The 12,354-nt window shown below is 36.1% G+C and overlaps 4 protein-coding genes across 4 annotated transcripts; 2 read left to right on the forward strand and 2 right to left on the reverse strand.

The window, feature by feature from the left end:
- Positions 1-1,068: 1,068 nt before the first annotated feature.
- Positions 1,069-3,290, forward strand: LOC106438831 (probable serine/threonine-protein kinase PBL11). The gene is made up of 6 exons (XM_048768420.1): positions 1,069-1,497; positions 1,713-2,023; positions 2,099-2,234; positions 2,313-2,455; positions 2,532-2,655; positions 2,736-3,290. Exons 1-6 carry the CDS (start codon positions 1,446-1,448, stop codon positions 3,140-3,142), a joined length of 1,173 nt encoding a protein of 390 aa, XP_048624377.1. The 5' UTR covers positions 1,069-1,445; the 3' UTR covers positions 3,143-3,290.
- LOC106438832 (trafficking protein particle complex subunit 4) lies at positions 3,228-4,368 on the reverse strand. Its single transcript, XM_013880117.3, has 3 exons — positions 4,171-4,368; positions 3,656-3,824; positions 3,228-3,574 (listed from the first exon to the last, which is right to left on the reverse strand). Exons 1-3 carry the CDS (start codon positions 4,228-4,230, stop codon positions 3,378-3,380), a joined length of 426 nt encoding a protein of 141 aa, XP_013735571.2. The 5' UTR covers positions 4,231-4,368; the 3' UTR covers positions 3,228-3,377.
- A 784-nt stretch (positions 4,369-5,152) lies between these two features.
- LOC106433562 (ABC transporter I family member 20) lies at positions 5,153-7,250 on the forward strand. The gene is made up of 6 exons (XM_013874390.3): positions 5,153-5,419; positions 5,506-5,639; positions 5,725-5,844; positions 6,233-6,328; positions 6,404-6,556; positions 6,628-7,250. The coding sequence occupies exons 1-6, from the start codon at positions 5,254-5,256 to the stop codon at positions 6,931-6,933; spliced, it is 975 nt and encodes a 324-aa protein (XP_013729844.1). The 5' UTR covers positions 5,153-5,253; the 3' UTR covers positions 6,934-7,250.
- A 1,764-nt stretch (positions 7,251-9,014) lies between these two features.
- Positions 9,015-11,676, reverse strand: LOC106438829 (expansin-A9). The gene is made up of 3 exons (XM_013880113.3): positions 11,416-11,676; positions 11,032-11,350; positions 9,015-9,724 (listed from the first exon to the last, which is right to left on the reverse strand). Exons 1-3 carry the CDS (start codon positions 11,561-11,563, stop codon positions 9,415-9,417), a joined length of 777 nt encoding a protein of 258 aa, XP_013735567.2. The 5' UTR covers positions 11,564-11,676; the 3' UTR covers positions 9,015-9,414.
- Between the last annotated feature and the right edge of the window lie 678 nt (positions 11,677-12,354).

Genomic DNA, 12,354 nt, shown 5'->3' on the forward strand with positions numbered 1-12,354 from the left:
GTTATAAGGAGGAAATAGATCATTAACACTCAATTTTGTAAAATATTTCGATACATTTGAAATAGACAAGATAAGATAAAACTATAGAAATTTACATGGAGGTAATATATGAAATATTATTTAATTCTATTTTTATAATTATATAATTTTCTTACTAAAAAATCTTTAAAATTTTATGCAGCTTTTTTAAAAGTTGTAATTTTATAATTCTAATACCATTAATTCTTAAAAAAAATTCTACAAATTTTAGAAATATTATTCAGTTTTACGTTTTGATAGTTATATACTTAACAAAAAAAATTCTTAATTATATAGAATTTTATTTAATATATTTTAACAAAAATAAATATATACAAAAATTTCCAAAATTATAATTTTAAATTTTTACATATATATATTATTTAATATAAATTTTTAAATATTATTTATTTTATGTTAATTTTAAAAATAATTAAAATAAATTTTGTAACCAAATAATAAAATCTTAAAATTAACCAAAATTTTTATTTCTACATTTGGTGCAGGAAAACACCTAGTAACTATAATATTTTATTAGTTTTTATTATATAAGATATAACATTTAAGGCTTAGGATTTTATATTTGATTAAAATAAGGTTAAGGGTTTAATGTGGGTTTTGGGTTTAATAATTTATTTTATTAGTGTTTATTATATAGGTTATAGTATTTTATTAGTGTTTATTATGTTTTATTAATGTTTGGTTTAAGTTTTGACTGAATAATCGAAGTATATATTAAGTGTGTTATAATGATTAACAAAATCAATAGTGGTCTGCTAGAACTCGATGCTTCGGGAGAGAAAATAGTGTTAATGGATGCAAGATTTTGAGGAGAGAAAAGAAAGTGAAAGTGTTTTGTGGATAATTTTTTGGTTGCATATTTCTTGAGTTCTCGATCAAAAGTTATTATGTTATAGGGTCAAAAGGTTATAAAGATCACTAATTATTTTTCTCATTTATAGGTATATTTTTGTTCCAATTAAAACTTAAAGGTGTTCCATTCTACCCTTTGTCATAAGCAACCGGTTTAACTCTAGCTTCAATGGGGAAGTCTTAGGAGGAAAAGTCAATAAGTCGACGATGAACAGAGACAGATGAGGAAGAAAGTCCAACAGGGCGTACCCAAAAAACGTCTCAACGGAAAGAGAGAGGAAAGAGCTTTTAAAAGAACTCATCTCTGACACACTTCTTTTGCATTTTATACAAAATCATTATTTTATCAATAAAGACTTTTCTTGGGAGAATAAATGTTTGAAGTTTCATTATTAGCCTGCTGAGCCTTCTTCCGAGGGAATCTTCGTTTCCCCTACACTTCGTACGCCTTCTGGGACTGTGTTTACACAGATTAAACTCTCTGTTTGTCTGCTTTTAATCAAAAGATTAGCTAGAGCTGAGTGTGTGAGTGATTGGTTTCTTGTGGTGTTTAAATGGGAGCTTGTTTCAGTAATCAGATCAAAACAGATATCGCTTCCAGTTCATGTGAGTCTTTCATCACTTTCTTGCCTTTCTCTTACTAATATTTATTATTATTTATTATATTCGAACAAGGTGACAGATACTTCAGTGAGACTCTGTGGTATCTTTCACACTTTGCTTTTGTCCTGAACTAGAAAGTTTCTAGATTCACACTTTGTTTCCTTTATTAGTAAGAAGAGTTGAATCTAAACTCACTGGGCTTTGTGAAATTATTATAGGGCTAAGTTCGAAATTTTTGAGTAGGGAAGGGAGCAAAGGCTCAGCTTCGGCTACTTCCTTCTCTCATACGCCTCGAACAGAAGGCGAGATCTTGAAAAATGCTAATCTCAAGAGCTTTACCCTCGGTGAACTCAAGTCTGCAACGAGGAGCTTCAGGCCTGATAGTATGGTTGGTGAAGGTGGCTTTGGTTGCGTTTTCAAAGGATGGATCGATGAGACTTCCTTGGCTCCTTCTAAACCGGGGACCGGAATTGTCATCGCAGTGAAAAGACTCAACCAAGAAGGGCTTCAAGGTCATCGAGAATGGCTGGTTAGTCACCATTTGTTATTTCACAAGAGTCCATTTCAAGTTCTTGAACCTTTTTTTTTTTTTTTTTTTTTGCAGGCTGAGATCAATTATTTAGGACAGCTGGATCATCCAAACCTTGTGAAACTAGTTGGATACTGCTTAGAGGAAGAGCAGAGGCTTCTTGTTTACGAGTTCATGCCTCGCGGTAGTCTTGAGAATCACTTATTCAGAAGTAAGTTCAGCTAATCTTCAAAGAGAGAGAATCCCTTTTACATAATGATTAATATTTTTTCTGAATTTTCAAAAACAGGAGGAACATTCTTTCAGCCAATTTCATGGAACACACGGGTTCGAATGGCTCTTGGTGCAGCTAGAGGACTAGCATTTCTTCACAATGCTCAACCTCAAGTTATATACCGAGACTTCAAAGCATCCAACATCTTGCTAGATTCAGTAAAGATACTCTGTGTAGCTTTGTTTCTTTTTGGGGATGCAGCCATCTTTACTGTTTCTCTCTATGTATCTGCAGAACTACAATGCAAAGCTTTCGGATTTTGGTTTGGCTAGAGATGGTCCAGAGGGTGACAACAGCCATGTCTCTACCAGAGTCGTTGGAACTCAAGGATACGCTGCTCCTGAATATCTAGCTACCGGTATGTGCATTTTCTCCATAGCTGTTTATACCAATGCAAAGAAACTCCATTACTGATGTTCTTTGTCAAATTTTTGAAAGGTCATTTATCGGCAAAGAGTGATGTGTACAGCTTCGGGGTGGTGTTACTGGAGCTGTTATCAGGGAGACGAACAATTGACAAGAACCAACCGGTGGGAGAACACAATCTAGTGGACTGGGCAAGACCTTACTTAACAAACAAAAGAAGGCTTCTCCGAGTGATGGATCCTCGTCTCCAAGGTCAATACTCCCTAACCCGGGCTTTAAAAATCGCACTTCTTGCACTCGACTGCATATCCATGGATTCCAAGGTTAGACCGAGCATGAACGATGTCGTCAAGACACTTGAAGAACTCCATGTCCAGAAGGAAACACCAAAAGAGCAGCCGAATCTTCTTCAACCCAGCAGTGATAACAACAACAAGTCTCCACAAGCTGTGAATTATCCTAGGCCTTCAATTATGTAACAATCACAAGATATGTATAGACTCTTTTACCTTCTCTCTGCTTAGGTTGTTTCATAGTAAAAGGTCTCTGTTTAGACAATGTAAGGGAGAGAAGAAACAAACTTATAGACTATGAACTTAGGTGCAATGTTCAAGTGTTTTTGTCACATATAAAATGTTATCCGGATAGGAAACAAAAACAAAAAAAAAAAAAGGCAAAGAAGTGAGATCCAAGGAGACACAATCAATCATGAGCTCATCGGCCTAAGAGTGCAACGCGGTCAGACAGAACAGCTTGAGAAAGGTTGATGTCGAAAAGCTCGCAACGAATAGGCATCTCAATCTCATAGAAAGGATTCTTCAAGACGTAGTCGGTGTAGAGTTCATAAATGTATCTAAGAAGGCTCTCCATGTGAGGAGTTCCAGGTTCACATACCACAAAGAACTTTGTTCCTGAGAGAAAAATCAACAATCAACAATCAAGAGAAAGAATAAACATAAAAGGAAGGCAGATGTAAGAATATATATATAAACCTGGGAGAGACTGGAAGCAATGGAGATCAAAGGTATCGGCTTGGAGAAGCTCGATGCCAGAACAGCCATTAACAGGTGAAAGCTGCTGAGAAATGGCGTGCATTGAGTGCCATAAACTGGCTACCCTCAAGCTATCATTCGTGTCCATCCTTCCCTTTGTTCCACAGTCCTGAACTTTCCCAATTCCAGACATAAACACACAGATCTCTTGAGTTACAGACAGAACACAAAAAAAAAAAAAAAAAGCAAATCCGACAAAACTAAAGAACTACTTTATGTTCTTAAATGTTGTCGGAAGCCAGACCAAAGCAAAATGGTTCTTGAATCAAGACAAATCACAAACCCCTAGTGATCTAAAAACGTCGTATTTCAGTCTTTCCCTCGAATAAAATTGATGAATCCAGCGAAATTGAACATCAATTAGATCGTCACTCTCCTCCAGACATGAAAAATCGTACTTAAGAAAGCTGCGAGATCGAGAAGAAGGGGGGGGGGATAGAGATGAATGATAGTACCTTGTAAAAGATCAAACCACCAGATTTGTTGATTATGTAAAGACTGTAGATCGCTGCCATGTCTGCCAAAAGATCCACAAATCTCAGCGAGACGATCAAGAACAGAGGAATAATACACTACGAATTAAAAAAATATATATTTTATTAAAATGACGTCGTTTTTGAGGAGACGGTCTCTAACAGAGCCACGTCAACTTCCTTCCTCCGTTCACAATAATAAGACCTAGGCATCCGGGTCTTCGGGTCGGGTTCGGATCGGGTATTGTCGGGTCCGGGTCCTTCGGATCCTAGCAATTTAGACTCATATAGGTACCTATAACTTTTCGGGCCGGTTCCGGGTCGGGTCTTGTCGGGTCCGGATCGGATCGGGTCTATAATTTCAATACCCGTAAAATACCCAAACTTTTTGGGTATATTTCGGATCCGGGTCGGTTCGGGTATTTATGACCCGAAATAGACCCGAAATACCCGAACTGGATCTGAAAACTCTAAAAATACCCGAAGAACCGCAAAAATACCCAAAAAATTATCCAAAATCAGATACGAAAACCCAAAACATACCCGAATTTTACCTGAATACCCAAATTATATTTTCTAAAAAACTAAAATTTCACCAAAAACCTACAATTATACCCGAAAATCCAAACCCGAAACTTTTAAAAAATCCGAAATACCAAAAATATACCCAATCGCCCAAATATACCTAGTATATACAATTATTTGCGGGTACTTCGAGTACCCGAACGGGTCTCGGATAGGACCCGGACCCAAACCGAGACCCGCGGGCCCAAAAAAAAAGATCCAATAGATACTTAACATGGATCCGGACCAGGACCCAAACCTGTATTTTCGGGTCAGTTCCGGTTCGGGTCTTCGGGTCCGGATAAAATGCCCAGGCCTAGTTCACATTAAAGAAGAAAAGTCTTAATGTAAACAAACGTCTCACAGAGCGCCACGTGAGCACTTATGTTCAAGTCTCCACCAAAACGGTGTCGGTTAATTACTCTCACCACCAACTACCAAACGTCTGAAGAAAAGTATAAAACGAGACAGAAGAGAGAGAACGAAGAAGAAGTAGTGAAGATGGAAGAGGAGAAGCGAGATACAACGGTGGAGATCTCCGGATTACGATTCACGTATCCAGGAATCGACGGCCATCCACCTCCGGGATCGAAACCGCTCATCGAGGATTTCTCTCTGAAGCTCGATTCGAGCGAACGGTGTCTCCTCGTCGGATCTAACGGCGCCGGTACGTGAAAATTCGTTTATCTCTATAAGGAGCTTGAAATGCGTATGTGTAGGATCTGAAATTAGATAATAATAAAAAAAAATCAGGGAAGACGACGATACTGAAGATATTGGGAGGGAAACATATGGTGGAGCCGCACATGGTTAGGGTTCTTGGTCGATCGGCGTTTCACGACACCGGATTGACATCTTCGGGTGATCTCTGCTATCTCGGCGGCGAGGTTCGTCATGCAGTTTTCAAATCTCGTGTGAATTTGATTTGGTTGTACAATATTGATTTTGGATATTGTGTGTGTGTGTTTGCAGTGGAGGCGTGACGTGGCATTTGCAGGATTTGAAGTGCCGATACAAATGGATATATCGGCAGAGAAGATGATATTCGGAGTGGCTGGTATTGATCCAAAGAGAAGAGATGAATTGATCAAGGTTTTGTACTTTTGGTTGATCACATGCTTATTTCTTCTCTGTTACATATTAATTTACATTCTCAGGCTTCATAGTATTTGTCATACTGATCTTACCATATTTGTCACATACTAAGCATCTCAAGTGTCTATTATTGTGTGTTTTACAAGCTGGAATGAACCTTTTTTTGTTTAGTCAGATGCATGTGATGCTATCTACCTTTCCTTTTTAAGTTTATTTGTGGTTGTCATACTGCTCACGTCTAGAGCATGTTCTGATCTTCCATCTTTGTCACATGCCAAACTTGCTACGAACAAGTATCATCATTCTGTTTTTTTTCTCTTAGAGGTCAAATTCATGTGATGCTCTCCACCTTTCTGTTTAGTTCTAATTGTGGTTGTTGGTTTAGGTGTTGGATATCGATATCTCATGGAGATTGCACAAGGTCTCTGATGGCCAAAGAAGACGCGTCCAGATCTGTATGGGACTCCTCAAGCCTTTCAAGGTACCAACATTTGTGTTTGAAAAAACAATTAAGAAACCTTTTATCTGAATCTAGCTTTTATTGGATCATCTACAGGTTCTCCTTTTGGATGAAATCACTGTTGATCTTGACGTTCTCGCCAGAGCCGACCTTTTGGCATTTCTGAGAAAGGAATGCCAAGAACGAGGAGCTACCATTATCTACGCCACTCATATTTTCGATGGCCTTGAGGATTGGCCTACACACATTGTAATCTCTATTCTCTGTTTTGCTCCTACACTACCAAAGAACAAAACCCATATAATCTTCCATTGTTGTAGGTGTATGTAGCAAACGGGAAGTTACAGTTAGCAATGCCAATGGAGAAAGTGAAGGAAACAAGCAAGAAGTCATTGATGAGAACAGTTGAGAGTTGGTTGAGGAAAGAAAGAGACGAGGAGAGGAAAACAAGGAAAGAAAGGAAAGCCAATGGCCTTCCTGAGTTCGAAACACGTGCTCAAGAAAGCCGTGTCACCGGTGATCCTGCTCGGATGCTCAACAATGGCTGGGCTGCCGGGAGGCTTCACTCTACCATTGCAGGCGGTGAAGATCATTTCGTCTTAAGCTCAAACAGGGTTCTCAGATAAGCATGCATGCGAGAGACTCCACTGGAGCAAAAAGGTCATAATAATATTTTCTGTATTTTTTTTTTCTCTTTTTTAACCACGAATAATACTTTTTTTTTTCTGTAACCCGTTTGAGTGTTTGTTATTTTGAGATATGAATTTTATATTATTTTCTAGCTATACTTTAGTTTGGTAATGAGAAGGATCAAGATTGAAGATTGAAGAAGTGAGAGAGAGTAAAAATTCTTCTTTAAAACTGTGTTATTAAAGAAAAAATTATATTGTAATCATTCTTTATCATTGAACTTTGCATTCTATATTTTTACGAATTTCATATCCATTCATCTCGCTTCTATGAATCAGACCTATGTATTTTTGACAAAGACGAACTATGTTCTTTTGCAAAATCAGAACTAAATAAGTTACAAAAAAAATCAGAACTAAATAAGTTATTACATCTTTATTTGAATCATGACATCTCCAATCATAAATAAACCAAAGACATCTTTCGTTTGTTATGCAAAAAGAATTGGGAATCGACCCAACAAACAAATAATATGTCACATCTGAAGTCATCGGTGATTTTCTTACGTTCGTCTACTGTTTTTATGTTCTTTTGTGCCCAAAACTATTGATGCTTTAAAGATGAGTTGATATAGGATTTATGCTCTCCAGCCTCCACCATGTTTTTAATCTTTCTTTCTGTAACATTCATTCTGGTAAACCGACCAAGTAGACAGGCCACACGATATATACTCCTTTTTTTTGTATACATATGGATATATCTTTATTTTTTATCGCAACGTTAGGCTTGTGTATTACTACTTAAAGGAATCTGAAACATATTAGAAGCAAAAAAAGAAACTTTAAAAGTTATTCGGATTCATATTGATGGCCTGGAAATGAGATAACACTTGTTCATGATCTCGACCAGCTACAATGCCACATACAGCTACCTAAACTACTTTTCGGGTTTTGTGATCCGCAAAAGATAATTATACGATTAATGGTCGATCGTGTTTTTGGGTTTCGTAAGAAACACACTTTTGTTTCGCAACTATCTTGTGTGTTAGTCCGGAACATCGTGACCCAATGGTAAAAACGGATTTCTTCCTGCACCCAGATTGCGAGTTCGAACCTTGCCAGAAAGAACTACTTGATGATGTCTCTGGACATCCCACACGGATATAGGTCTATGCTTTAGGGTTCATTTGCATACTCGGAGAGAGGGTCTATCCGTGGGCTGCACTTCCACTTGGGAATTAGTTTGGGGCCTTCCATAGGTCCGGGGATATCCCCAGATTAAACATAAAAATAAAAACTATGTTGTGTGTTATCTTTCTGATTAAAAAAAAGAAGGAAACTAAAATACATACTAACCATAAATTGAATCGATGTACAGTAACTAACAATTGCCTCATCTCGAAAGAGGAAACAAAAAAAACTAAAAACTAAAGCCGTTGTTATTACATCACTGACTGATGCTGTCTAAATAGGATGCATCTAGATGTTAGCATATGTAACATTGCCATCCGATTAAACAAAAAAGAAACAGTAATAATGTAACAAAATATCTAACAGTTATATATATATATATATATATATATATAAACATTATACATTGGTTGGTCCATCAACTAAATCGTCAGAACAAAAGATAAGATTCTGTAAAATCTAATTCAATATCTTATCTTACTTTCACTATTTCTCTCTGATAAATTATGATCGCAGATTGCACATGAAGATGGTGTAATGCATTCACATCACATCAATTATATTCTCCTTAATGCATCACCTAAATATACGTATGCAGTATGCTACACCGAATATCCCGGGATGCTGAACCGTATAAATCTATATAGGTTCAGTGCGTATAGGTTTGACTGATCAAAGTATGGTGACGTTAACTTAGACGAATGATAAGGAACGGTTGTATGAAAGGCGAATATAATTTGATGATACTCACTTTTTTAAAAGGAATGTGAAGTTCGGATATTTGAAAGAAAAACGTCTAAACAGAACAAACCGATTCCAACACAACCACAAACCAACATGAGCAATCCATACACCACAGTAATATATGTATATCAAAACATTGAAGATAATTAAGTAAATAGCCAATCATTTATTTATTTATATAAGTTTCTTAATATCATATATATAGTTATATATACTTAATACAATCAGAGCATAAAGGAGAGCTGCGGGCTACATTTATCTTTATCTCAACCCTTTCTCTTTGAAGCCGCTTCAGCCTTCACTACATAACCAAACAAGACACAACACACCAAAAACAAAGCCTAAATGTTTTTAAAATAAAACCCTAACTTCTAAACCAAGCAATCCCAATACTTTCCCTGAGAAAATAAGGGAAAAATGGTAAAACCCCAATTCCAAACCGTAACTAATATTAAAGACACGTATATATATATATATATATATATTATATAGGAAAGAGAGAAATAAAGATTCAAATGTCTTCCGAAGATTTTTTGTTAATCTTCAGACGCGGAAATTCTTGCCGGAGAAAGTCTGACCAAATTGCCAGTTACTGGGAACTATGTTGTTAGAGGTGGAGCTTCGGCCATCGGAGGCTCTGACTCTGAAAGAAAGAGACTGGCCGACAAGAATTGCGTTGGATTGCCAGTTTTGTCCCCAATTCCTGCTAAGACCTAACCAACCTGTGTTGCTTCCTTTCACACTGACCATCTGGACGTTTCCGGCTCCGGCTACGTTAGTGACCAACACTAAGTTGAAGTACTTGGATCCATTTATCGTGAATCTTACACCTCCCTTCTTCCTACATGGGACCCTGCAACAACACAAACAAATATATTAAATATACATTACTCTAAACCCTGTGGAATTTTAATGATTCCTTAGACCATCTCCAGCCATAGACATGGTGTTTGAGTTCTAAATTAATTTTTTAATTGAAATTAATAAAATCAAAATTTTAGATACTTGCTTAATTTCAACCCTTCTAATGGTAGAACCAACTAAAAGTTCTAAATTTCAACCCCTTTTTTTATACACTCACCAATTGATTGACACGTTTCTTTTGGATACACTTCCAAAACATCTAAAGTTAGAGACACTTCTAAGTATCTTTTATATTTTTGATTTAATTAAAACACAATTAATTAGATGGATACTTGGTTGGAAGTAGGTTAGATACCCCTTTGGAGTTGCTCTTAGTTTCACGTAGATTGATTTTTTGGTTATTTTTAATGCGGACATAATTTTAAAATAAAACAAATTGTTAAAGAGTATAGCCATAGGTTAGATAGACTTGAATATTTAATTTACGTAACTTCATGAAAGGAAAGTAAACTAATACTACTAGTTATTTTTTTGGCTAAATATAATACTAGTATGTTGTGGCAACATGACTCGGGTTTTGGGTTATGTGGATGGCCTGGCAGATGTATGGGGTGGGGTGAGGAAGTGTCGGGGGTTTAGCCTGACTTCAATGCAGAAAAATTGGAAAAAAATGTTTCTGAATCTTATGGGTCAGAGGCATTATTTAACAACCGACCTAGTAAATAAGTTACTTCAAAGAACTTCGTTTACAAAAGAAAAGAAAAGAAAAAAGATGACGTATGTATGAGGAGGGGATGACAAAAGAAAAGGTTAAGTTAAGTTGGTTAAAGGATATGGCTTTAAAAGGACTAAAAGACAGGAAAGGTGATTGCATCGACTCAACTAAAACAGTACGTTAATAGAAAAAATCTTTATTGTTTGGTCCCTAGAAAAATTTAGAAAGATAAGCAACGCAGCTTTCTCGGGAATACAAGAGGAAAATGGAATAAAGAATACAGTGAACATGCCAAGGCTCTGAAAATCTTCAAGCTCACAGATTCTTAGATTCCAGATCCTAATTATATACTAGTACTATATAATAATGTAACCTCCAAAGTCTGAAACAAAATAAACATTGTTATATCTTTGATTAAGCAACATAAGGCGATTTCATCGGATCAACTATGTAATATATTAAAACTCAGCTTAAAAAAACTATATAATATATTAAGACTAAGTTTATCTTGTTCGGGTAAATATGGATTAAAGAAATATAAAAGTGAGTGGACTAGAATAGATAGAGATGAAGATTTTTACCTGCGGTAAGAGACGGGGACAATACCGGCCCTATACTTAGCGATGGTTAGAAACATAGGCATGGCAAGATCAAAGTGTTCACGAGGAGGGTTACACCAACCACCATTGTCGCTAGCTTGAGCAAAATTAGGTGGACAGAAATTAGTAGCGGTGATAAGGATTGATGGGTTGCCTGGAAGACACCAGCCTGGATCGTTGACACATTTGAGCTCAAAGCAAGCGCCACAACTCAAACCATTGTTGAATAAGGCAGTGCTTAAAGCCGCAGTGTTCACACCGTAACCTTGGCTATACAAGTTCCCGTACCCACACGCACCACCTACAACAATACAAACCTTAATGTTAAATGTCTACTCATCAGTAGTGAATTGAGAGAGAGTGTACCCATAGTGCCGGAAGCATCAGCTTCGCCGTAGAAGGTGGCGTGAGCGTTGACCCACGGACCTCCAGTGTAAACTCCGGGGATTCTGGCGTTCACTGTGGTCGCCACCAGAGCAGCAACCACCATTAATGTCATTATTTTCGCCGCCATATTTTTCTTCGGTACTGAAAAAAGTTTTGAGAGAAAGAGAAAAGTGTGTGAAGGAGGAGGGAGGTAGGGAGGCTACTTATGGAGGAAGAGATGATGCTTCAAAAGAGTTTTGCGGCTATATCTTATTATATGTTTTTTTAAAGAAAATATCATTTTATAAAGTATTTTTTATTAATGAGAAAACAACGAATTTGTAATTCCGCATTTCTTGCCTCGTGGATCTAATAAAAATATCTCTATTATTAAAAAAAAAATACCCATTAAAAAATATCCCTAACTTTTCTAACTTATTTACATTTTCATGCCACTGAGAATTAAATTAAACTACTTATTTTAATGCTTGTATTTTCCAGTTAAATTAATGAGTTTTCCTTAATCAAATTTAAATTTAATGTTATTAAATAAATCTATATATTTTAATGCTTGTCTTTTCCAGTTAAATTAATAAGTTTTCCTTAATCAAATTTAAATTTAATGTCATTAAATGAACTTAAAAATATATCATATTTAACGTAGCTTATTACGTACGAGTACGACCCAATAATGAACTTGAATTTTATTTTTACGGAAACGTGAATCATTTGACTTATATAATATTTAAAATATATTAACTACAATACAACAAATGCATATAACCTACCTATACTTTAGTTTGAAATGATCATGTTCAAGTTTTATATAGTCAACTTACATCATGCATCGATCGATGTACAATATTCAAACCACCTATAGTTTTTGTTTTCTTTATAGGATGTGTCAACCAACAAATCATCCCATTGATTTTCTAAGCT

This window comes from Brassica napus, chromosome C9 (assembly GCF_020379485.1).
Source record: "Brassica napus cultivar Da-Ae chromosome C9, Da-Ae, whole genome shotgun sequence".
In the NCBI taxonomy this organism is placed as follows: domain Eukaryota; kingdom Viridiplantae; phylum Streptophyta; class Magnoliopsida; order Brassicales; family Brassicaceae; genus Brassica; species Brassica napus.

Excerpts from the sequence above, each read along its gene's own strand:
- LOC106438831 (XM_048768420.1), top strand. The coding sequence starts at position 1,446 with ATGGGAGCTTGTTTCAGTAATCAGATCAAAACAGATATCGCTTCCAGT. Across the intron at positions 2,024-2,098 it reads AAGGTCATCGAGAATGGCTG|GCTGAGATCAATTATTTAGG; the intron begins GTTAGTCACCAT and ends TTTTTTTTGCAG. Across the intron at positions 2,456-2,531 it reads CCAACATCTTGCTAGATTCA|AACTACAATGCAAAGCTTTC; the intron begins GTAAAGATACTC and ends ATGTATCTGCAG.
- LOC106438832 (XM_013880117.3), bottom strand. The coding sequence starts at position 4,230 with ATGGCAGCGATCTACAGTCTTTACATAATCAACAAATCTGGTGGTTTG. Across the intron at positions 3,825-4,170 it reads GTGGTTTGATCTTTTACAAG|GACTGTGGAACAAAGGGAAG; the intron begins GTACTATCATTC and ends GGGAAAGTTCAG. Across the intron at positions 3,575-3,655 it reads TTGCTTCCAGTCTCTCCCAG|GAACAAAGTTCTTTGTGGTA; the intron begins GTTTATATATAT and ends TTTTTCTCTCAG.
- LOC106433562 (XM_013874390.3), top strand. The coding sequence starts at position 5,254 with ATGGAAGAGGAGAAGCGAGATACAACGGTGGAGATCTCCGGATTACGA. Across the intron at positions 6,329-6,403 it reads GACTCCTCAAGCCTTTCAAG|GTTCTCCTTTTGGATGAAAT; the intron begins GTACCAACATTT and ends GATCATCTACAG. Across the intron at positions 6,557-6,627 it reads AGGATTGGCCTACACACATT|GTGTATGTAGCAAACGGGAA; the intron begins GTAATCTCTATT and ends CCATTGTTGTAG.
- LOC106438829 (XM_013880113.3), bottom strand. The coding sequence starts at position 11,563 with ATGGCGGCGAAAATAATGACATTAATGGTGGTTGCTGCTCTGGTGGCG. Across the intron at positions 11,351-11,415 it reads TGATGCTTCCGGCACTATGG|GTGGTGCGTGTGGGTACGGG; the intron begins GTACACTCTCTC and ends GTATTGTTGTAG. Across the intron at positions 9,725-11,031 it reads GTCCCCGTCTCTTACCGCAG|GGTCCCATGTAGGAAGAAGG; the intron begins GTAAAAATCTTC and ends GTGTTGTTGCAG.